Below are 25533 nucleotides of genomic sequence, written 5' to 3'. Positions count from 1 at the left end.
TGGGGGAATCACATTTCCTCGTATTAAAATGTTTAGATACATACAATTTCACATATTACGAAGAGAAAATTAAAAACTAAATTTTCATCTAAAAATACACAAACACACTATGAATGTGACTATAATGATGCTTTACTTTTTTCCTTTATGCTTATTAAGCCTGAGTTTCTTGAGAGTCCTTTTGAACAATACTGTGTGCGCACGCACACACACACACGCACACGCGCACACACACACACACACACACACACACACACACAAACACACTGCAGACCGCCTACTCCCCAGTCCCACCACTTCCTCCACAGCCCTCGCACTTGTGCTGCTCTTTCACTCTCATCTGATATGCAATGTCTCACCATCACATGAAGAACACTCACTTCAACTAAGGAAACAACCATATCCGAATTGAATCTCAGAGGATAACAGATACATCCTTCGACCTCTTCTTTGTTTGCTGTTAAGAAGAACTTCATAAAGAGGTTTTGGAAGTACTTTGGACACTAACAGAGCTGCATGCAGTGGCTCCAGCAGCCCAGGAGCGATGTCATCTCTGCTTTCTCACAACAAAGATCCGCCACGCATCAGAAAATCGCTCTCTGACATTTGTCCAGACTCATCTAATGCCACCGCCAAGAGCCTGAGGGTAAGGCCTGATTGACTTTCAACTTTTCACTGCCTGGTTGGTTGGAGGAAACGCCAAAGCTAACTCTTTTGTTTTGGAAACTTCTAGCTGTCAGACCCATTTCAAATGATATAATGTATGGCACTATCCTATATATTCTTATATTGTCTTACAAGATCTTCATTTGACAATCATATTTATGTCAATTTTTCCAACTTTCAGAGTAATATTTATGATGTTCTTTCTCTAAGTTACAACCATGTTAATGGGTTTGATTATAAAGACACTTTGCAGTTATAGTATAAGGCATGTGTTTGAAATTCTGTGGACATCCCAAGATTATTATTATTACGTATTTTAGTTTTAATAATATTTGACATACCTTTAAAGGGCGTAGTAACTTAAACAAACTGTGAAATAAAATGGTAAGTTCATGTTTAAGAGCAAGGAGGGTACAAAAAAACAAAAAGCCTTGAAAATGGGTCAAAGGAAAAGTTGTAATGGGCAGTTAGTCTTATCTGTTTATGTAAACCAAGAATCCACCCCGGGAAAATAGAAGGAGTGACGCAGAAAACATGAGTGTGAGAGAGAGAGAGAAAGAGAGGGAGACAGGAAGAGAGGATGAGGAGAAGGAGTGAGAAAGCAGAGGGGGTGAAAGACAGGATGACATGGAACAGAAAGAAGGAGGGACCGAGCGCTTAAAGGACTGGCTTGTGGGAACTCAGACACAGTATTTATGGATGTTTATCTCTCTGCTAGTCCTACGGGAAGCTCACATTTTCCACTTGGGAATAGCCGGTCAGCAGGAAGAAAAGTCCCGCTTGGGATCTAGAAAAGGCTGTAGGACGGCTCTGAGATGGAGTCACTTTATGGGACAAAGTCACAAAACTTTTCCATCAGTCTCTGTTTATATGTTGCTTAATCTAAACCAGAGCTCATTCCAAGTGCGCATACGGTTTATCATTAATTACCATTTACCAAGCATATCCAAGTGTCCAGAGAGACAGCCTTTAAGGAGATGACATCAGAGTCTGGGGAAGATCCAGAGGTCCTGTAAATGTCGGAACGACGGCATATCACTGTGTTTACACATCGTGTCTGTAACTCTAAGCCCTGTCTCTTCTTTACAGGAATCCACTTACCAGCTCCATTAATTTTGCTTGACATGACACAAGTCTGCTTTTTTGCTTAGGGTTGTATGGCGCTCTCTGAGGGTGTCCAAAAGAATAAAGTACAACCCAAAATGGAACTGTGTGTACTATCCAAGAAGTTAAATTGGATAGAATACATTTCTCTTATGCAGATATACTCGTGACTGGCAAGATGACAAACTTTTATAACTATAAGATATAAGAACTCACTGTTTGCACAGGTAGATGTAAAAAAACCCTGAAAGAGTGAGTCATCTTAACTTTTCATTTGATGAATATGATTAAAGAGCATTTATGGATAGAAAGGACATCTTCAGAGAAGATATTAAGTGGCAACCCTGAAACTTCTGCCTTCTGTATCTACTCTGTATTTTGTTTTACTGCCTTTTAATTTCTGATGTAAAACACTTACACTTGCCTTGTTGAAGAAGTGCTGTATCAAGTACCATGCTAGCGTTTTTACTAGGCCTTCCAGGCACAGCAGTGCTTTCAGCTTAAATGCTAATGTCATTATTGCTAACAAGCATATATTTAAATATAATAATAATATTTTCCATGTTCACCATCTTACCCTAGCATGTTAGTGTTCTCGTGTTAATTAACTGCAGCTGAGACTGATGGGAATGTCATTAGCTTTGAAGGTATTTGGTCATAAATCACAGTGTTCGACGAAATAAAAAATTTAGGGCTCATCTAGCACTGGATGTTTATACAAGATGTCGTGCAATCCATCAAATCATTGTTGAAATATTTCACTTTGGACAAACTGACTGACTTTGCTGGCAGCAACTGAATTAGCTCTAAATGCAGTTTTAGTCGTTTGTTTGCGAGAGAGGTCCTTTCACTTCTGATGACCTGCAACGTTTGGTTCTCACTGTGTGAATGCACATGTAAGTCAAGCCAATTATTATTGTAATTCAAAGTGCAAATCAAACTGTCTCGTCTTTACATGTGGAAGACAAATTAAACGAGGATCATGAATAATTCAGTGGAAAAATATAATGCGAGTGCTTCATTACTGAGCAACTGTAGCCAGTTGAGTTTGAACATAATAACGCTAAGGCTTTCACAGACATCGGATCTAAACTCAACCATCATCAAAAAAGCTTGTTAGGGAATATTATCTAGAATTATGGGGTTTATTACTCGTATATATGTCCCGGCATGTTAAAGCTTTTCTGTCATCTTTTGTGGTTCCTTCCGTTATTAATTGGTCACTTGTCTCTGTCTCTATTTTATAACAGACTTCATATGGGTGATGCAACATTTTTTCATCTTTTTAAATGAACATGAGTTGTTATTTTTTATCTGTTGTAAAGTTTTGCACTTCTGCTTGAAAATGTCTCAGCGCAGAAACTATATAACCCTTCCAAGTTCAGCAGGCAATAATGAACAAATTGTGAAGGTCACTGCCAGAGTTATTACCTTTTTTGGATGTGTTTAGTTATCTGTGCCTGTCAGTTTATTTAAGGGATCATTTCCTCTCCCCTCCTCTGACTTGGCTTGGTATTTCAGAGTGCCATAAACCTTTTCATGGAAAACTGAAAAACGGAATACTTGGAGATGTCACTTTGAAGAACCACTAAGTTTTGATTGTGTGTACTTGAGTAGTGACGACATTGTATATGTAATAAAATGTGTTTAGCATGCATAAAAGCATGGTATAAGTATTATGCAGAGGTAAATGTTCAACATGGGACAACTTCATTTGTGGATTTTATACCACATTGTAATAAATATCACATCAGGGCCAAACAACCTGTCAGACAAAGATGAAGTTAAGCTGTGTGTTATCGTCATTTGTTCATCTACTGAAATACGGGGTCATGACAGGTTTGAATGGCTTGTTTACGCAATGTAAGGTTTAAGTTGGGGTTAAGTGCAGCTAAAATCTTGGTTTTGATGATCAGGAATGTCCTTAAAAACACTTACAGTGGCTTTCATGTTGCATTTTTTTTTTTTTTTAAACTTTGGTCAGATGACACATCTAAAACATCTATTCTCTATTTCAGCATGAGAGACTGTCCAGGTAAGATTCTTCTTACAGAATTTACACTATCAATAAATAAAAAGATCAATTGACAGAAATCCATCATTGACTAAGTGACATTAAATTTGAACAATGTCCTTGCACTGGTTCATACCTCCCTTATGTCTTCAGATTGGGCTCGTCTGGCCCATCTGATGTCTCCAATAACTCATCAACAAACCACGCCGAGTCCTACTTCTTACGGCGGGAGAACAGACTGTCCGCAAGGAAAAAGGCAGAAGAAGAAACTTTGAACAACGACTATAAAAAGGCAGGTGATGCACGTTGAATGTACTTGTACAGTGTGCTGTTGCTATCTTATTAGTAAAGTAGCTGCTCATGTAACAAAATTAAAAACCAAAATATTTCATTTAAATAATACAACCTGTGCTTCTTTCAACCAACAATTCTCAACACGGGCTGTGTCTCAATTTGTGTTCTCCTGTTAGTACTCTTACATATACCACACTACTTCTTAGTATACTTACTTTCTCTGTGCGTGAATTTCAACTGGGAAGTGTTGTATCAACGAACACATGGACATAACACATTCCTAGCCTGCCATTGTCAGCTGTTTGACAATAGGTTGGTGGTCATTACGCTTACGCTACGTAACCACGACAGCTACAGTATAGGATGAGAAGTATTCACAGTTTCACATTCAACTGGACCGCTTCAAACTTTACACCGTCCACCTTCATCAGGATGTTTTACACAGCAGGTGAATGCAGGGCTGATATACAAGATTGCTCTTTGTCAATTATCCAATGAGAACCAATGCCACGTTCAAATGGGGTCGTAAATACCATATAAAGGAGAAGAGTCCACATGAATGCTGCCCTCTTGTGGTACGACATCAGAACTCGAAATTTTCACGAGTGATGTGTTTGTTGACAATTACGGAAATGGCAGAGGTTGCAGAAGTTCATGTTTTGTTGGATAATGTATCATAATTTTAATCATGTATGTTTTTTTCATAACAGGCTTCACGACTTCCGATGTCGTAACCACAAGCTCACAAGTTCAATTTGAAGGCAGCAAATAAAAGTCTCCACTCACAACACAAAATCAAAATTACACTATATCAAATTTAGATTTGTGTTAATCTGTCAACAAAATAAACAAGTTCTTTATAAATTCTCTCTGTTTTGAAACAAAAAATGACTCTCTCATCATAAATGATGAAACATCACTGTTCTCCTAGTAAAGAGTTAAAACTGCCACAAAAGGAGCCCTTGGGGATGCTGATGTCAGCGTTTGTTTGTGTATGTGCTGTAAAAATAATCCTTTGGAAATCCTAATAAGTGCACATTTTGTAGATGTATGAAAAAGCTCTGGCCACAAATCAAAGGCTCAAGTCTCGCCTGGAAACGAGTAAACAGGAACTCACCATGATCCAGGACCACCTGCACAGAGCTCAGGTACGTAATCAACTGGTAATGTCATAACCAAGATTGAATAGAAGTGAATGTAATAAAGGCAAATCTGTCTGAAAACCATCTGAAAGTTAATGAAATTTTAATGCCACAGGAAGGAACCCTGAGTGATTGTGGCTCCAACGAGCTAGAAGCAGAAAAAAAGGTATGGGGTCAACATCACATTGTTTTTAGGTATTTTGATTCATTTATTTTCATCGTCTTCATGAAATGTTCTTCACAGGAAAGTTGGAGCCTCAAGAATACGATATCAGACATGGAAGAACAGTTGAAGGTAATGTTTCATAAACGTTTGTCACCCGTTCAGTCTCTTTTAAGAATATTAACAGTTAATAATATCCCAGAATCTCTGACACTAAAAGGTTTGTTTGACATGAGGAGACCAATCAAATCCAACCTGTGTAAAGTGTTTGTGTGCCATTGTGGTCTTGGCTGTATTGTCTCCCGTGGTTTCAGCTGACATCATTTGTCACCATTATTCACTGTTGGCTGAGGAATGTGGGAGCACTTTGACACTGCAGCCATCAGTATTCATCGGCGGTGGAATGCCCACAAACGTCTGCTGTGTTATGCCCAAGAGAAGACAAACAAAAACCTCTTGTTATCTGTGAATGGAAGCTCTAAACAAACATGAGATACTGGTCTGGAAATAGACCTACACAACAGAGAAGCACTGTTATATGTATTCAAGGCTGATTCAATTGTGTCTGCGTATCAGTCAATACCAGATGATCTGTGTGTGTGTGTGTGTGTTATTTTTGTATATTATTACACATATTGTATTTGTTTTAGTACAGTAAATTGCCCAGATTCATACAGATTGCTCGTTTCTGTGAAGCCAGTTTTCTCTCTGAATTAGTCAACAGTTGAAGAAGAAGTCAGAAACTACAGTCTTTGTGTGCGGGTTTAGTTCAGACAGCAAACGTTAGCTCTGAATCCCCAAAGAGACTGTAGGATGATTTGTGATAACATCTTAAAATCAAAAAATTGTACTGTAGAGGATACAGTTTTGAAGGAATAAATGTTTTTACAGTATAATCCATCGTATGTGGATTATACTGTATATGTAACCTGAAGAATCACTAATCTCTAATAAATCTAATAAAAAGGAAAAACAAACGTTTTTCAAGAAGTGAAACACTGAAGTTGCGTGATTGCAGCTCACATTACTGTCTCAACAGAAGCAGGAAAATTAATAAAGATGACAGCCAATTTTTAAAAAAAAACTCAGTGTATCAAGGCCCTGAAAACTTACTGTCTCCAACACAAACTTCTATGAACACCCACTTTTCTGCCTGAGGCAGAACAGTTTGGGGTATTTCAAATAACACAATTCTGTATTTCCTCTTTTTATTGGTCATAAATATGTCATGTCATAGAGTAATCCTCTATCCAGGTTTTCATGGGTCTTGTACATTTCTTGTACACCCCCCTGTTTTAAACGTATGCCATGAGTGCTCTTTTGGTCTAAACATATTTACTTCATTTTGATTTAATCAAGGTTGAAAAGGTTGCTGAAATGACTTGAAATCCAAACCAGACCTTGGTGCTTCTTGGGAAAATACTACCAAAATATGAACTGACTTCCAAACTACAAGTAAAAAAACAAGCCAAAAATAAGCTGTTGGCAAAAACTGAATGAATGACTGATGTTTTAGACATTTCTGCTGTTAAACATCATTACAAATGTTCCTCCTGGGACAAACTTTGTCCACACTTGAGTTTTTTCATGTTCTCTCTTCAGGTTAAAGCAGAGCTCAAGATGGAGAACCAGAGACTGAAGGATGAGAATGGGGCTTTAATCCGTGTCATCACTAAACTCTCCAAGTGAGACAGGAAGCAGGAGGGGGAGAGGCAGGAGGGAAGGACACAAGAAGCCATATTTATATCTGCATTTTTTTTTTTTTTTGTACATTCAAAGCATAAATCCATCCACTGAGAGAATATATGTACATAGTTCTCCAGGAATTTTGGAAACTTGAGTCCATTCTGGTGATTGTTAAAAGTTTTTCTGCTTCAGTGACAAGAAGACACGTTTTGCAGGTGTAAAACTGCAACTGTACTGTATCTAACACATTCCAATACTGAAAATACATTAAATTAAAATTTATACTATACATTCACTAAATATTTCAAGGCAAATGCCAGTTTATGTGTTTTTCTTCACTGTGTTTACATGAGCAGATTGTGCTGGAGTAAACCATTTATCAAACTTTGGGATCATATCAGGAATATCCCTGCATGCAATGGACGAAAGATTGCAGCAATTTCCACAGAGATACCATGGAAACTGCAATATTTGGTCTCTTCTATATGCAGACCCTGAACACCAGCTCTGAACTACCGGGGGACAGCGGATGATGGATGAGCTAAATTTTTCAGGAACGTGGGAGCGTCATCTCTGATTTAGGAGCTCTGCCTTGATGGACAATATCACAAATGTCACGCTTTCCCTCACGCACGTGCAAATAGAAAAACAATTAAATGAATAAAAGGGAGTCACAGAGAGAGAAAAAAATTCAGCTTGTTTTGCCCCTAAATAGGCAAAAACAAAGTGTTATTACTGTCACTGGATTTAGAGTTTGTCTGTTTAAAAAAGCAGTGATGATAACTGACAAACCGGTCTCCCCTCAAAGTCAGTAAGTGGCTGTTTTGGAGCATTTGTGGTATCAGATGGGTTTTATCACAAGATAGTGAAAGTGATATTGTTTATCAACAGTCATAAAATTAGTTATAAAATTAGTCATTGACAGGTCTTTGCACATTTTCTTTAAAATGCATAATATGGCATTCATTTATCCACCTAAACTCAGGTTAACATAAAACTTAATTGAATGCACTGCACATGTTATATTTTGGTTTATTTTGTCGTCCATGTTCTGTTATCACTTTTCTTTTTTTTAGCTGAGCTATTCAGCTGTTTCCTGGTATTTCTTTCATGTATATGATGCCACCCACTGACCAGAAGTGGAAAAGCATCCTCTGAATACATTTACACACCACACAGGACAAGGCTACTTAAAATGCCTTTATTTCCTATGATTACATTTTGACAACACACAGATATGTCCTGACCAAATCCCATATTTTGGATCCCTTTCAGTTCTACATAGAGTCATGTACGAGTACAAGTTTTTTGGTCTTTTTGTTTGCTTTTTTGCTGGAAAACATGGATTCTGTAAGGAAATAAATCATGCAGTTCACAAAAAGGCACAACTACTGTATCGACACACCTCTACAACAAGACAAAACAAGAGTCCAGAAAGACATTCAAGCATTTCCCTTGTCTATGTTGCTCGGTTAGTGAAAACATGAGTGAGTAGGATGATAATCAAGTCTTTGGATGTTCTGGTATTATGGCTATATTCACATAAAAGGGTCATGACTATAGAGGAACAGTTATTGAAGCAGCAGGTTGGCAGTATTGCATTGCGAATGTTTATTCCGAGCTGTTCGGGTCTGCTCTGTTTTCAAGACAGCTTGTGAGACCCAGGAAGACAGGGATTTTGTTGCCTGCATTGCAGAGAAGTGACACAACTCATTATCGCAACACCAAACAAACAGACAAACAAACAAACAGGGATTTGGGAGTTGGTCCTATTGCAAATACACAAAATACTGTAGCAAATGGAGAATCTGATGTGAGTGATACATATCCAGTGACTACCGCAAAGCATGCACTGATACAGAGTGTAGAAAAGGATATAATGAGGTGCTTAGATGTTAAAATTGGACACATTGCAAATGAATCTTCCTCTCGACCCCCTCGAGACATTATCATCAAAAAGATGGACTGTCGTGAAAATATGGGATTGTTCATCCTCATGCACTGTACGCTTTAAATAAAGATTTATCTAATGGTAAATGATGAAGACTCAAAAAAGCAGATGGGGAAAACAAATCCCCACATTAGAAATGTTGTGGCAGAAAACAGCATCAATATCTCAGAGCATGCACAAGTGACACCAGCTCATCCCATTGCAATCCATTAGTCGTACTGTGTGTTCATTCATAAAGTGACATTTGTAATGGAAACATTATTGATCACTTAATTAGCAGACTGGAGCTACTCAGGAGGACAGCATGAATAATATGCTGTAAAAAAAACTCAACGGCAAAGAAATAGAAATACTGGAGGAATAGAAAATAAAGTTAGGTTTATTTTTACGCAAATGCAAAGAGGTTGGTACGAGTAGCAATAAGATGAGGAGGTACAGTTTAATGACATACTGAGAAAAAAGGGGGCTACAAGTCAATCAAGTCATCCTGTGTTTCTACGTTTGATCAACTACAACTTGACACCCGTCTGGCAGGAGGAAATAAAGGAAACACTTGCGGTACACTGAGATTGAAAATCGAGGAGCCAGCAAATATTCTCTAGTTTTGAAATATATACAGTCTACTGGTTTGTGACCGACACACGCTGCAGAACATATGCAATCAGAAATGATCAATAATTACATGACTTGTAGCCCGAGAGTACCGTGACACTGAAATTTAGCACAGAGGACTCACAAACGATGACAGAGAACCAGACAACCGTGCAGTAAAATGGAAACAAAGTGGAATTTGCACACATAAAGCAAACCCTGCTTTTAACTGAGGCTTTAACGAAGCCTGTGAACGCTAACATGGAATATTCAGACATACACTCGGTCCCATTCAGCAAAAATACTTTGCAGTCAGTGCATACTTTTTTTCTTACTCTGTTTTATTATCAAAAAATGACACAGAACACAAACACACATACACAATATAATCATGGTTCCTCTTTAAAACATGCTTCTATGTACATCATCTTGTAAATACATGCTGTAGCCTATTAACAGAGTCTGCGCGATGCATTATGTTAACAATAGAAAGAAGAAGTACTGTGGACGAACCAATCAGTGGGCTGCCGTTCACCTTCTTGCTGACAATATGGATGCTAAAAGAAAAGGCTTGAACTAATTTTTATGAGAAACTGAATGCCTTTTTGTTAAAAATGTATCCACTGCTGGAAATGTTATGTTGAAATTTGAAAACCACTGAGCATGCGTAGCTGAAATATTTTACTTTGAAAACTATATATCTGTGAAGATTCTCATTCATCCAGATCAATTCTAAATATTATGCAAAGGCCACTGGACTTGCTTGACTAACAGGATGGCCGGGGGGATCTAACATGTGACCTCAATGACTGGTAAGGTGCTAATAACACCCACAACGGGTTACACAAAAGGGACTCGCCCTCCAGTCACTGAAGAAGCCTTTTGAATGAGAGGGGAAACATCTTGAAGAAATGGAAACAAGTCCAGTTACCTTTGGATAACATTTTGATTTATTTTGAAAACCAGCTGTATGTGGTTTCATGCTCTTCTATTCTAAATATTGGTTGTTGCAGCAATAAAATCACCTAGGATCAGCATAATGGCAATTTGTAACCCTGATCCTCTGAGTTTATTTTACTCTGAGACAGCAATATAGAATTTATTCTTTTTTTTGTGTTTGATTTTAAACTAGGGAACCCCACAATCTTTCCATATGTACCCTCAAGCAATTGCAAAAGTACCCGGTGAGGTACAAACACCTCTGGTTGGGAATAACAGCTATTGGACGAAGGTCAGAGGCTTTCATTCAGGCTGGACTGCTTATCATTTGATAACCTGCCATTTCATCTTGAATTGTGGTGTCTGAATGAACTCCAAAGTCCAAATCGTTCCGATTAGAGCAACACGAACTGAGTTTAATTGATCAAAATGCTTAAAAGCAGGTACCAAATACCCACTTGAAGTTTCAAAGAGAGGAAGTCCAACCACGTAAATTTGATTTAATGGCTATCAAAGTAGGTACATGAGATATCTGCACACTTAGATCCAGTATATTCACTTTTTTAAAGCTTTCAGTCTGTCAGATTGTCCACAGAGCTTACGGTGCTTTAGATGTATTCTCTGATGAGGTTCTGACGAAGCTTAAAATAAAGTGAAATTCTGCACTGATCTAAGTGTGTGGACTTCTCTTGGACCTAGTTTGTGCTCATTGATGGTTCCTGCGTCTTAGAAAAGATTTAGCGATAACGATGGCCAAGCCTGCATAATGGTTCTTAAAGTTAAATAATTCATAGGTATTGACATTTTAACATAAAGTGTTCCGTAGTGCCTAAAATACACAGTCTGGTATTCAGCTGCTTATAATAATTAATTCCTTTTGTTCTTGTTTTTTTTTGCCTCCAAGCCTCCACACATTACACTAACACACTACGTCTGTGATGAAGTTGGAACACCATGTTGCAGCACTTCGGCTCCAGGATCACAAAGCTCGTGTCTTGACTGAGCGATTCAAACGACAAGAAATACTGCGAGGCATGATACATGCTCAATTCTGCAGCTCAACTCGGTTCAAGCAAATGGCCCAGGATATGTGTATCGACTTATGTGTTTTGATGTAGCAGTTGCAAATATTTAGACTCTACAAACCTGCATTTTTATACTTGAATTCACATCCTTTTAAAAAGTGAAGCTGCATCTTACATTTCAAATTCAGTTCTCTATAAAAACATCTCGTCTTTGACAGAAATCCTCGTGCTGTTTCGCCAGAAACTGTTGAAGTATTGAAGTGGGCGACAGCGTGTTTGGTAAACTACAACATCAGTCAAAGACACACAATCATTTTGATGGATATCAAAATAAAAGGATCAGATGGCACCGGGTTTTTTTTTTTTTTCGGAAAGCAACAGCAGAATTCAGAAGAAGCGTAGTCGTAATTGTTTCGAGCATCATTGGTAATCCTTCTAGTGTCGTTCACTTCTTCCAGGGATAAGTGAGGTTTTACATCCAAGTGGTCAACACAGCTCAAGCCTGAATCCAGATGACACATTCGCAGTGTCCCTGACAGCTTTTGAATGATAATCAACCTCTCGAAAGGAAACAATGAAACCAACCGCATTTCTCAAAGTGTCATGTCAGGAAGGCACCCTTTATACTCCTGTCCTACATTACATCTGTCCTGGGACACAGAAAAAGTGTGTTGAACCTAAATGCATAGATGTGCCATCGAGGCAACACAAAACAAGCAACGAAGGTCAGACAACCGCATCCCCGTCCCTGCTAGCTGTATACTGCTGCACTCTCAAATGTGAGCTGATAAAATGAAGACAAATTTCTCTTGAAAACATATTGCAACATCGATCGCTGTATTCAGTGACCTCAACCTGATTCGTTCTCAGTTAAATCTGTTTGCATTGATAGACTTAAACCGACTCTATGCAGGAAATAACCAGATTCTACAGTACTTTCTATTGCAAGTTATAGCACACGTATTAGCAATATACAATACTGGGCGTGGTGTAGGCAGAGCAGTGGGGGGGTAAGTAAAGCATGCGCTACAAACTAAACTAAAGCTTTTTTTATCCAGCATTGTCTTCACCAAGACTTTCATTCAGTGTCAGCACCCTAAGAATCAGTTTCTTCAAATCAAAGAAAGACCAAAGTCGATCATTCATGAAGCAGTCACCCGACAGCTCGACACCACTCTTCTCAGAATACACTAACGTGTGAAATGTGATGCTTAAAAAGAGTTTCCTTTGACTTAACCATGAATGAGCAGATATTCTAAGATGTCTCTTTTTTGCTGAGCAGGATTCATGACGAGTCGTCATGTTTTTAAGACATGGGATTCATGCAAAGTAGGGGTGGGGGCTGGATTTCTGAGTTAGTGCATTAGCTGGTTGGTGGTGGAGCGCGTTTATTTCTTTGCATTCAAGGATGCCAGCTGACCGTCAATATCCTCCTCTGGTTGCAACACGTGCCATTGGGCAATGGGGCGGCGGGGATTCGACAGCATGTCAGACCAGTGCTTCAGACCTAAGCCGGTGGCCTTGCTGCCCACAAAGATCTTTCCGATGGCGTCGTTCTTACCTATCTTGTCATAATCAAACACTGTGACTGCCACCAAGATTTTCTGAGAAAGGAGCGAGAGAAAAAAATGTGATTTCTCTTGTAATAAGTTGTCACATCATTAAAATATGAGTAAAGGTCATTTTAACTGACATTTTAACACATCAATGGAGTCCAAAAGGTCTGATTTGACTTGTACTGTACCTGCATCTGTTCCAAGGGGATCTCAAAGCTGAAGGATTCATTATAATATGGGTTTAAGGTGTTCTTCTTCACCGTAGTCTTCTTCTTCTTCAGACGCTTACCCCCCTGCAGCAGCTGGATCTTTACATAAGGATCTGGAAGGGGCATCAATATGTTGAGCCAACGAGACCATGAAGAAAACAATACTTAACTTTTTATTTCCCTTTTGCTACTTCTGATATGTATTCCCTTCGTTTTGACTTCCTGCCTTATTTCTTTTTTAACTCACTCTCATTTTCCACGATATGTTGTTTATGTGTAATTTTGGAGTTCTATGCATTTAGAGCAGAAGAATTAAAATTGTAAACTTGACTTGACCTGCATATTTGCATGACAAAGCAAATGCACAGATTACTTTTGCAAAAAATACAAAACCTTTGTGAGGGTCTAGTGCCAAAAATCTTTGCTTCATTATTAAATCCTCATTTGATAAGTAGTAGTTGTAGTATTTTGTTGTGTGTGTTTGAGAATATTCACAACCAGCCACAGAAAAATCCAAAATGTTACCAATAAAAATGTTGTAATCTAGATCCTGTTCACCACTCTGTGACTTTGAATTAATGATGTTTCTCTACCAGATAAGCCGCAGGCGTCCATCTTCTTCAGGTTCTTTGCCTCCAGGATGCAGACGGTGAGTTTCCCAGCAGTGGGGACGTAACGGAGAGAGATGCAGATGTCTCCGAGTTTCTCAGGCTGAGCAGCCGGCACAGAGAGAGGAGACACAAATGACAAGCACACATGCTCATCAGACAACTGCAAAATGCCTGTCAAACAATTGGTTGATGCAAAACGCTCTCAGCTACTGTCTGCTATATTTCTGTCCTGGTGACAACATTGATGATATACCTACTAGAATGGCACAGATCTATTCAGATTTAGGACAATTCGGAGAGTAAAATTATTCAGCAACCACAGAAATGACTAAGGTGGTGACTTTTGCTTTAAAAAGTCAAAGAGCAATACAATACAAGAAGAAAAAAAAATGCAGCCAATCTGTTCTAATGAAAAGTACTTTTGCATAAAAATACTGCAGCCTCATGCTTCAGAGACACAATGCCATCAGTACAATTTCTGAACCACTGCTGCACGATAAATTGATTCTGATGATTGACTGACTGTTTGTGCACTTACAAATTTTAAACAACAGCAAATTAATCAATTGGCTGAAGTATCCTTGTCGGTAAAAAAAAATGGTGTGGCTCATCAACAAATCCCATGAAAACACCAGCTGACTTACTGTCTGATTGACTTCGTGCCACCGTGAAGCTCACTGGACGCTTCTACGGACTGACTCCTCATAAAAAAAAAAAACTGGACCCTGGAGTTTATAGTAACAATAAAAGGACTACTGCCTTATATTAGTGCATTTCTTGGAAACTATTTTTTACTGTGGATGAACAAAGTGGCAACCCTGAAAAATTAAGCCAATGTAGATGTGCCAAAAACTGCAGTTCCTCAAAGGGCCACTTGAGGCTGGGGCTAAAAGGGAACCAATCCCGTTATAGCCCCATGTTAAAATGGCCAACTTTATAGTACTTATAGTACTGTACTGTACAGCCTGGTAGAAAAACTGGTTTGGGTCTCAACAGCTAGTAGTGTAAGGGGCTTAAAGTTATGCATAATTAAGAACGCGACTACTTGCACTGACAGGTGGGTGCCATGACAGTTGGATATCTGCCCGCAGGTTTTAGCATCCAGGCGACATTTGAGCCGCCTCAGCTCGACCAGCTGGTCACCTCTTTTCCTATTTTTGGACGAGCTGAGGAACTTGAATAACTGCAGCGCTTCTACAACTACATAAAGTTGCTGGCCATCAGTTATCAAATGTTTGAGGTACGACAAGTGCCGACTTGTAACAAAATATCAATCACGTGATTTTTTGTTTTTGTTTACCCTCGTTCAGAGTTAGTCACACGGAAACAGAGAGACAGAGGCAGAGTGCACTGGAAAACACTGCCCTGCACCTGTTAAATTGCTAATACTATACTTACTATGCCTACTTTTAGTTTCTGTGATTATTATATAGCACACGTGATCACAGATCATTTCTCTGTCTATTTTTGCTGGGAACCAGTTGCCTCTGCTCTTTAACCTGTTAATAAGGGCGCCGTGATCAAATTCAAGATGTTCTGCGACCACCATGCAGGCAGTATTTCACAGAGGAAAGGCCAAGTCAGGCACTGCCAAGATGGCGACGGCCCGAGCCACCTGGAACTGAGCTTCAAAACATCTATTTTCATAGACAGTCTCTGGAATGAATTCACATTTGATGCTTTAGTGAGTATTTACAGCAGCAGCATGACGTACAGTTTGATAGACTGACAGCGGCCGCATTCATCACAATAAGGGAACATGTAAACCAGTGTGATGGTGTAATCCAATGACTTAACACATGACTGCTCGTCAAGAATGCTGCATCGGTGCAAAAAAAAAAAAAAAAAAGATATATCGGACTATTGACTGGACAGACAATACTAGTTTTGGGTTTTTCATGGGATTTGCTGACATAAAGAAAATTCTGAATGGCCAGTTTTTTTAAAAGTGTAATTTTAAATAGCACCTCCTCTTGATCGGCGCTGTCCAGGTCCCGCCACTCCTCGATGGGCCGTCCGAGGTCGATGGTGTTCATGGGAATCTTTACCTCACCGATGACGTCATGTTTGGAAAACCGGTCGTAGTCGTAAACGGACATCACCAGGGTTTTGCCCCCCAATTCCTCATAGGGTAGCTGCTCAAAATATAAAATGCAGTTTATGGACACACGTCTAAGTTTTCCTCATTAGTGTCTCAATAACTATTTAAGAAAATAAAATTCCAAAAACTGGTTGAAAAGAAGTAAATATCCAATAGACAGGTAAAGAAATATGTTTTTGAGATTATACAGCAAGTAACTGGTTTAACATGTGTAAAAGGGTGTTTTTATTATTATTAAATGTTCACATGAACTCTTGTCTGAAGTCTTCTACTATGTATATGTATGTATACTTTTATGCATATGTATGGTGTTTACCAGTTGCTAAATGGGAAACCAGTGAAAACAGAAAAGAATCATTCAAAGCTAAAAATATAAAAAATATATATAAATTAAGTTTAAAGATAAAATATTCACAGCAATATCCTGTTTCCTGTACAATAACAAAATGTAACTACATGATTAATTTCTCAAATGAAAACATCCTAGAAACCTATTGAAAAATATATTACACTCCAGCTCACTGAAACATTGTGAAATGTCGAGACATACACAAAACGTATTAAAAACCTTTCTGGTTGTAAAAGTAAGACGTATCTCAGATAAATATTCACAGTGGAACAATAAACACGGCACTGAACATCTCTGTGGTTTTTCTCTGGGAGAGAGAACAAGCAGAGGTGCTCTGCAAAAAAAAAAAAAAAAAAAGATCTTTTTTTTTTTGGCTTGCAGCTTGACCCAGAGCCACTCGGGAAGTCTCTGCGGGGCCTATTAGTGAGGACAGGAAGGAGCAGCATGTCAGCTGCGCTGCCCGGTGCGTACGCACAGATCCAGACAAACCTGACAGGACACAGCCAGTCCTATTACACATACCGTACTGTGAGGAACACACAAGGGGTTTGGATGATTATTTGTGAATCTCATTTTATATCAAATACTAACTGTTTGCTCTTATTTTGCCACTGCATGCATTTATAATCTGAAGCAAGACACGGACTGTAAAATGTCTGGAATTTACCTTGAAAACAAACGTCTCATTGAAGACAGGGTTGAGTGTTTTCTTGTGCACTTTGGTGTCGTACTTCTTCTTCTTGTCAGGGTGGAGCACGACTTTGACGTAAGGATCGGAGGTTCCACCTGAGTCCATGGACATGAGGTCTGCAGCTTGGAGGATGCCAACTGTAAGCTATGTGCAGAGATTTGTGGAGGATATAAGCAGCAAAAACAGAGAAGACAAGCGTTTGATCAGGCATAAATCCAACATGTGCGTCAGGGTCACTGCCTCAGACTGGTTATATAACTTCATATGAAAACTTAAGCCTCGCAATCAATCACAAGTGTCCTGGCTGACTGGAGATGTAGGGTTTTCTTCAATGTCACACAATTGTCATAGTCTATAAAACCATTATTTTATGTACTAAAAAAAAAAAAATTTCAGCTGTTCCTACATTATATAGACACATTTAACATTCAGGCACTTTAATCCAACATTTCACAGCTTATTGAGGCTGATTTTTTTTTTAATGTCATATCCTGCCTTTGTGTCCACACCCTGCTTAGAGCATTATAGTAATGATGAAAGTCACTACATGTCTGATAAATGGCTTTACATGTTTCCTGAAAGCTACAATTATTGCAAAACTATTCATTTCATGGTTCAGTTTTTTCTGTCTTTCTGTATAAATGATCACCTGCTTGTTTTTCTAAGGGGGTTATAAAGAAGATATTTGCATAAATCAGAATGTAAAAGTAGTAGGGAAACGTTTTGGGGAAACTGCTTATGCTCTATCTTGTCAAGAATTCGATAAGAAGATCAATACCACTTTCATTTTTGTCTGTTCAATATGAGGCTACAGTTAGTTGAGGCATAAAGACTGCCAACAGCCTGACTCTGTCTGCAAGTGACACGTTCTGACATCCAGTTCCTCTAAAGATCAGTGATTAACTTTCTTTTTTAAAGTTACGACAAAAACGTAAGTGTGAAAATGACAATGGCTTGCAGTGTAACAGCAGTTATGTGACGGACTATTTCTTGGCATCCTGGATTATTTCAGGGGCATCCTCAAGTCTTATTATCGTGAGGTTGAGACACCAGGAAACAGTCCGACACATAACCTCCTGTGAAACAACAAACTGTCATTTTTACAGTTCGGATTAAACAAACAAGAAAACAAGATAATCCTCCTGTTTCGAATCTTTATGCTAAACTAAGATAACCAGCTGCTGACTGTAGCTACATATTAATCCTACAGACGTGAGTGTTATCGATGGTGTCATCTAGCTCCCAGCAATTTAAATATCTATTTAAACATGGGAAAACTTCCAGCTGATAGGTAGTTTTATTATGGCAGAATATACAGTATATAACATTCTCAAAAAAAAAAAATCGACATTAAAGTCTAAATGAAAAAAAAAGTTAGATCTGAATTTACCCACCTAAAACTGTTCCTTGTGTTCACAAAATAACATTTGTTTTACGACTTAACAAAAGAAATATTGAATTTACACCCACAGACCTTTGTATTCTCAAAGTCATATTCTATAGAGTATTGCAGCTTCCCCAGTTTCTCTTGCTCTTTCTCCTCTTCCTCTTTCTCCTCCTCTGTGAGTCCGGTCTCTCCCTCGTCATCATCGTCGTCCTGGTGTATCTGCGATATAAAGGTAACAAAATAAAACTCCGTGTTAAAGCTCGGAGGCGCAGGAATCAAATACAGGGCTCCCCATAACAGCCAGCATGCCACAGACACTGGAGCTCCAGGAGTTTTTTTTATTTTTTTTTATGGTGGGAGATACACGCTTCGGTTACTGCTTACCTGCACAGCACCTGATGATAAAAACCAGGGATTTATCGCTTACAAGGAATGAAATCTCTGCTGATGACATATTAAATAGATGCTTCTACTTTTTAAAAACTCTGTAAACCTCATCTTCTCTGTGGGGTTTTTTTTTTTGGGGGGGGGACTAATGGGCAATTTCTTCGACATGCTTGAGCAGTACAGTGGCAGCCAGAGTCATTGGAGGTATTGCATGCCAGTTCCATTAAGAGGGGTGATAAACTTTCCAATTAAATCCTGTATTAGTATAGTTCTCTTGTTTTTTTAGACGTTTCATATTTAAAGTCTTAGATTTCACCAAATTGGCAAGGAGATGAATGTTGGTATAAAACCCCGAAGGAACTTGCTCACAACAGCAAATATGAATGCATATTAAATGATAAAAGGCAAATATGACATAATATTCAGGGCAAGGAGATAATATTTCATATAGTACTACAGTTTGCAGTCATATTAAGCTCTACGTTAACTAGAAGCTGTACATTCAAGTTATGTATTTTAAGAGAAATTCAGGCTTTTCACCCTGCATGGCATTTTTTCTCTGCTAAATTAATGTGGCACAAAAAATGCCTCTTTTTCAGCTCACCATTATTACAGTAAATGGTTCAGGATTAAAGGGCACAGCCAGCTATTTGAATAATGAAGAGTCTCATTGCTGCAGTGTTATTTTTATATTTGAATTATAGCCTCTGTCAAAGTGACCTTGACTTTGAAATGTTATTTCTGTTTTCTTTGGCCCGTCATCCGTTTCCACATCCTACCTCCTCCTTGAGTATTACAATCAAAACGAAGAAGATTAGCGAGTGTTTGGCTCGTCATGCAGTTTTATCATCAACGTTTCCATGTCTCCCAAACAACCAACCATGCCCTTTATCACATGCAGAGATTAATAGTGTTAACAGTGTCTTGCATATCATCTATTAAATCCAATACTTTCCATATTGGTGTGAGTTACAGTTACATTGTCACAGAAACAATGTGTTAGATGGTTAGACTCTCCTCTCTGGGGTTTATGGAGCACATCATAGCTTTCCATTGTGTCATTCTCAAGCTATCAGAACAAAAATTCAAACAAAATAAAAGGGGAGGAGACTAAAAAAAAAAAAAAAAAAAAAAAAAAAAAAAAAAAAAATTAAATGGCAAAGGAAGCTACGACTTTCATTCCATGAAACCCCCCTCTGCCCTGGGGGCCAGAGAGCATCAACGTGAGCTATCCACCTACCGTAGAGCAGGAGTCCACCACAGTCAAGAAACACGAGGCACACACAAGACAGACACAAAGCGGAAAAAAAAAAGGAGGAGAGCAGAGAGAGGAAGAGGTTCAACTCACAAGACACCAAACACACTACAAAAGAGAGGCAATCAACACCACCACCACCACCACAATTATGATGAGAAATGACACTCTTCTTTCAGGCGGAGGGCAAAACATTTACATTGTGGACACAAGTAATTGATTGCTTTAATTAACAGTCAGTTGAACGCAGGGTAATATATAATGATGTGAACGGATTAGTCCTCATATTAATCATTTTGTAACATTCATCCTTCGACTTACGGCACTTTGCCTCCAAAATCTCCCAACATTTCTGCAGAATTGCTTTCATCTGTCACCTTTAGCTATAAAATTTGCTATTTATGCTTGCAGCTTGAAAAAAACCCTAAAAACTTTCCACTTAATGGTGCTCATTATTCTTTGCCACTTCATAACAAAGTGTGTCATTTTTCACCATGGGCCACAATGGAATACGTCACACATTTAAACGACCACAACACCGACATCAAATAAATGGAGGGGAAGAGAGCTCTCCTTGTGTCCTCTACAGCCTGGGCTACAAGAGCTGCTGGTGAAAGATCAAATTCAGTTAGCCACAGTCATTAAATCTGAGCAATAAATGTCATAAAGAAGAAGTAAAACTTGAATAATTAATTGTTGTGGAAGAAAGAATGCAAAATGTCACCCAGAACATCCTGACTTTTCAGCATGTAGGAAGCACGAGGCCTCATACCTCGCCATCCTGCATGTTCTTCATGTTGAAGCCATCCTTGCCCTTCTTTCCCTTCTTGTTCTTCTTCTTCTTGCAGCAGCACTTTTTGATTATGCAGAAGCAGCAGGTGAGGATGAGCAGGGCGGCCACCACAGCGATGGCAATCAGAGCCCACGGAGGAACTGTCAGTTTCAAAACAAAAGAGGGAAAATTAGGATTGATGTTGGTGTTTCTCACAACAACAATAAAAAATCTCAAACTTTTTTGTCAAATAATGAGGGTTTTGAATCTTTAAAAGAATTTGGGAGCTACTGCTGCATTGCTTACGTGGGATCTTTTCGATTTCATTCAAGAATTTGCTCTTGATCTCCTCAAACATGTCATTCTTGCTGATCTCCGTGTTGTTGGAGCCGGAGATGTCCGGTGCCGATGTGGGGGAGATGACCATGGTGGGATCCACGATCATAGTGGTGGCACTGGTGGACTCGGCCGCCACGGCCTGTGCATTCCGGAACAAGTTGAACTTCATTGCGAAAGACTAGGTGCAGCGTCCCTGAGGCACACAGAGATCAGACACGAAGGGAGGATAAGCAACAAGAGAGAATACAATTGCTTGTGCTGAACAAAAAAAGTATATGAAGAATACATTTTATCTCGAGGAATATTCCTGCTGAAATGGATTTTTCTATGAGATTCCCTATGTATGGCAACATATCAGTCAGTATTGGGCAATGTCGTAATGTATAATTGTGCGGAAAAAAACGAAGTGATATGTACAAATTACAGGAGGATAAACACACACACAATTAATTGTTCAGTACATTGATGGAAAACTGGCCAATCATTTTTATGTGGTTAAATACTTTTATTTATTAGACAAAAATAAATGTTCTGCCTCCAACGCCTGTGAGAATTTGCTGCATTTATGTATTAAAGATTTTTAGGACTTGAACCAACTTGGTTTGGATCAAAAAGATTGACATGGGGGCAGAAATGTATTATGAATAACAATAATATAACAATAATAATACGTTTTACCCTGTTATTAAATGGTTTTCATACAAACCTGAGCTTTAAGCCTTCATGAACAAAACGCGCTGCACATAAAAAAGGAACAATCAGCCAAAGATATAATAAGAAGCACTAGACCAGCAAGTAAATAGTGGTGAGATTAAATGTTGGTTTAAAGGTCAAGAAAAAGTTTTAAACCTCCACTTTCAAGTCTATAAAGTGCTCAGAAGAAATGGAAATGGAAAGTTCACCTGCTGACGAAGAACTTGTAATATGATTTAAAGCTTCGGAAAAGTTGAGGTGAGTTGTAACATCTTCTCATGTGCACTATATATTGTGGCACCTTTAGTAAGCAACTAACAGATAAAGATGATCCCATTTGCTTGAGCGATGATAATCTGAAGAGCAGCAATAGGCCTCAGTGAGAGATGAGGGGCTGTAATAATCTAGGAGTCGTCACAATCAACTCTGTATTGTCAGAGAAAGATTAAACTGAAATCAATTGTATGAAGGAGCACAAGTCCTCAACGGAGAAATCTAATAGGATATAAAAGCCAGACAAGCTGAAACCAAAGGCATCCTTTACGCTGATGATGTGAGAGTTTACTGGGTGTGAAGAGTGAGCAGGAGCTCAGGTGATTATCCCTCCTCCTCTGAACACAGTGATCTGCCAGACCTGAAGGAGACCCAGAGATAGAAACCTGCTTCATAACAGAGCTATCAGAGAATTAAAGGAGTTCTCCCAGAAGCAAGTGGGAAGTCAGAGAGATCTCTACAGCTCGATGATTGCTCAGTTGTTAAAGGAATAACAGAGAAGATTGATATCTCTGGTATTATTTTTGTCTGATAGGTATGAAGATACAGCCTGAAGACCGCCAGCTCGGTTTAGCATGAAGACCGGAAGGTTTACAGTCATCCGGGTCGTGGTAAAGTTTCATATAAAATCAACTAAAAGAAGTCCAGTTACCTTTGAATAAAATGTAGATAAATACTGGAACCATGGAAACAATAACTCTCTTAGCAAAGTGGACAAAATTTTGTTGCCAAAAAAAACCCTGCAATTTATCGCTCTGACAATAAGTTGAAGTTGTCTATTTACTGTTAAGACATAAGGGTGGTGTCAGTCTTTTCATCTAACTCCGGGCAAAAAAGCAATACACTTCCCAAAATGAAATATTACTCCTTTAATACCTCACAGCATGAATTATTTTGGTTTGAACCCGTCGGACTTCTGTGTGGAGTTAAAATGTTTTTTCTCTCATCGAGATCACGAGATAAATTATGCATACAAAAATAACTCAATTAAATTGGATCATTGATAGATGACAAGTACGTATTTTATATTCTATTAACAAAGGAATAAGTAACTTTATTCATCTTCTAAAATCGAATGAACCTTTAAGCCATTTTTCAAACTTCCACTTCCAGCTTCTCTCTTGTGATTATTAGCAGCTTTTTTTTTTTTTTTTTTCATCTTTTGTGTTTGAAAAATTATCAATAGAATAATGTTTGGAGTTATTGTTGGACAAAATATTGATTGATTCCATCACCTTTGGGGTTCAGAAATTGGACATAATCTTTCAAAACAATCTGAAGTTTTATAGCCGCAACAATTAATCAATTAGTCGCACAGTCAGAGAAGTAAAAGGGAATAAACCGAGCCGTGATGCAATAACAAAATGAGGCTGCTGGTTAAATCAGTCAAACCACTAATCAGCGACTAATGAAACAAGTGTCTCCTCACAATGGTCCCACTTTTAATAGCTGACAAAAATCTATTTACCTCCCAGACTCCATTGAGCATTATAATATGTATTCTCTGTTTGCTCTTTGTGTGACTGTGAGTGACGGCAGCATGCTATTAACATTTACTGCTGAGCATGAAGGTGTCGATCCGGGTTAATTGAGGGTTGCTGTTTTGTCACAAAACAACAACAAACAAAACATATGATACAGATTACTAGAAGCATCTAATTAATTCAGAATTTAAGATTTGCTGCAGAGAGAACTCTTCCGCCTTTCATTGGTCATTTATTGGATTACTTTAAACAGACAGCAGTTTGGCTATTAAGAGAGCAATGTTTAGTGGTTTAAATAGAGCGACTATTTATTTTTACTGCAGTACGATATACCTCTGGGAGCTGCGAGTCTGACTGGTATTACTGTCAGAACTGAACAATGATTTGGACGCTGCCTTTATGCCTACGTGCTCCCCACCAACTCAACATATTGCTTAAGAATAACTGGAAACTTGACAAGCGTTTACTTCTTCTGTAGCTATAATAGCTCCATGTTTTTCTGGTTTTGAACCAGGGTGAGAAATTCAAAAGAGAAAAAGCTTTTCAGCAGAAAAGGTCATGAGATTAATTCATTTTCAAGCAAGAAGAGAGACAATAACCTGATTCACTGTTTGTTTGTTTTTATTCCTAAATACACGAGGCAGTAAGTTTAATATTGTTGTGGAGCAAGTGCTGTGCTGAGATAGTTTAATGACATCAAAAGACAATTAAAAAAAAAAAAAAGAACTAAACTAAATTAACAGCACACAGGAATAAAAGACAAACACATAGTGTACATGTGTGTAAGTGTGTGAACGTGGGCATGTGGGCATCATTAAAGCTCTGAAATGTTCACAATTATCCAGACAACATTGTTTTTTATCTACCTTTAAAAGAAAGAAAGACAAATGATCCGTCTCAGTTCTATCCACTGTTACAATGAGGAAGGGTGCAGTTTCACAGACGTTTATGTATCAAACTAAAATCACATACAGTGAATCGTTATCTAAAGAAGCAGTATGGTGCACAGTGCATGTGAGAATACTCGTATTTCAAAATAAAAGTCAACCGTCAGCATGTGCCAAACACAATTGTGATGTAACCTCATCATCATTGACTCCCAGGCCACATGATCGATAAGTATTGTGTTCCAGCATGTGTATTTTAGACTAGACAGTCTCTTGTAATGGTTTGTGGTCCACATACTGTACAGCAGAGGCCTATGTGCTGAGAGCCAGCAGATCATTGTTGCTAAGCAATCCTGATAGTGTCTATCAGCTACCCAGAATTGCCCACAATCCGTCTACAGCTGAACTGACCATCCAATCAAATAACCAATTGGCTCTAGGCCAGTGTCAAGTCACTGCCTGAGCAGTGGGCATGGGTAGGATATGATTGCAGACTGCACCCACTGAGCTCTGATGTATGATGGTGACGGATAAAGTTTTAGTTACAACATTGGTTCCAAGCAGAAATATTACAGGCACTGCATGTCTGTACCATTTATCTGCCCCAAGAAATCATTACCTCTGACATGAAATATGCTCTCATGAAAAATTCAGAGAATTCAGGCAAAAACAATCCCTGAATTTCTGATTCAGAGCAGGAATAACCCCCAACTTCTGTAACTTAACAATCCTTTTTGTTTGCATTTAACATGAGCAGTGATGAAGAAAGCAGCAGAATGCTAATACACCAAAACACGTCCACGCTTTTCCCCTCTTGCTTAAGCCTACCTTTTACCTCTGTGCCATTAGCACTCAGTCTTATCTGCCTTGGATTTCTGCAGCTCATCACTGGCCAGCATCACTCAGCCACACACACACACAAAGAAAGGCTCCGACACATCCACATTAATGAGTCTATTCCACC

The 25533-nt window shown here is 38.6% G+C and overlaps 2 protein-coding genes across 8 annotated transcripts in view; one reads left to right on the top strand and one right to left on the bottom strand.

The window, feature by feature from the left end:
* Positions 1-324: 324 nt before the first annotated feature.
* LOC138197812 (protein phosphatase 1 regulatory subunit 12B-like) lies at positions 325-8261 on the top strand. Its single transcript, XM_069148757.1, has 7 exons — positions 325-646; positions 3789-3805; positions 3938-4076; positions 5125-5226; positions 5336-5386; positions 5465-5515; positions 6986-8261. The coding sequence occupies exons 1-7, from the start codon at positions 545-547 to the stop codon at positions 7070-7072; spliced, it is 549 nt and encodes a 182-aa protein (XP_069004858.1). The 5' UTR covers positions 325-544; the 3' UTR covers positions 7073-8261.
* LOC138197784 (synaptotagmin-2-like) overlaps positions 8255-25533 on the bottom strand; it is a 32052-nt gene continuing 14773 nt past the window's right edge. For 4 of the 7 annotated variants that reach the window (XM_069148696.1, XM_069148687.1, XM_069148716.1 and 1 more), the window contains 8 exons: positions 21200-21425; positions 20894-21054; positions 18567-18698; positions 17069-17236; positions 15919-16089; positions 13934-14051; positions 13320-13453; positions 8255-13179 (listed from right to left, as the gene is read on the bottom strand). In XM_069148696.1, the coding sequence (XP_069004797.1) occupies positions 12964-13179; positions 13320-13453; positions 13934-14051; positions 15919-16089; positions 17069-17236; positions 18567-18698; positions 20894-21054; positions 21200-21401 (1302 nt within the window). In that variant the 5' untranslated portion in view covers positions 21402-21425 and the 3' untranslated portion in view covers positions 8255-12963. The remainder of the gene's footprint in view (positions 13180-13319; positions 13454-13933; positions 14052-15918; positions 16090-17068; positions 17237-18566; positions 18699-20893; positions 21055-21199; positions 21426-25533) is intronic. The other 3 variants (XM_069148726.1, XM_069148735.1, XM_069148743.1) reach the window with 3 other exon arrangements.

This window comes from Embiotoca jacksoni, unplaced genomic scaffold (assembly GCF_022577435.1).
Source record: "Embiotoca jacksoni isolate LCO1_2020_lvr unplaced genomic scaffold, fEmbJac1.0.p SCAF_1, whole genome shotgun sequence".
In the NCBI taxonomy this organism is placed as follows: domain Eukaryota; kingdom Metazoa; phylum Chordata; class Actinopteri; family Embiotocidae; genus Embiotoca; species Embiotoca jacksoni.
The sequence above is the reverse complement of the archived record's forward strand: the minus strand, read 5'-3'. Positions and strand labels throughout refer to the sequence as shown.

Bases quoted from the DNA above. Each gene is read 5' to 3' on its own strand.
- LOC138197812 (XM_069148757.1), top strand. From the start codon at position 545: ATGTCATCTCTGCTTTCTCACAACAAAGATCCGCCACGCATCAGAAAA. The intron at 5,227-5,335 runs GTACGTAATCAA...TTAATGCCACAG, and splicing joins ACCACCTGCACAGAGCTCAG to GAAGGAACCCTGAGTGATTG. The intron at 5,387-5,464 runs GTATGGGGTCAA...TGTTCTTCACAG, and splicing joins AGCTAGAAGCAGAAAAAAAG to GAAAGTTGGAGCCTCAAGAA.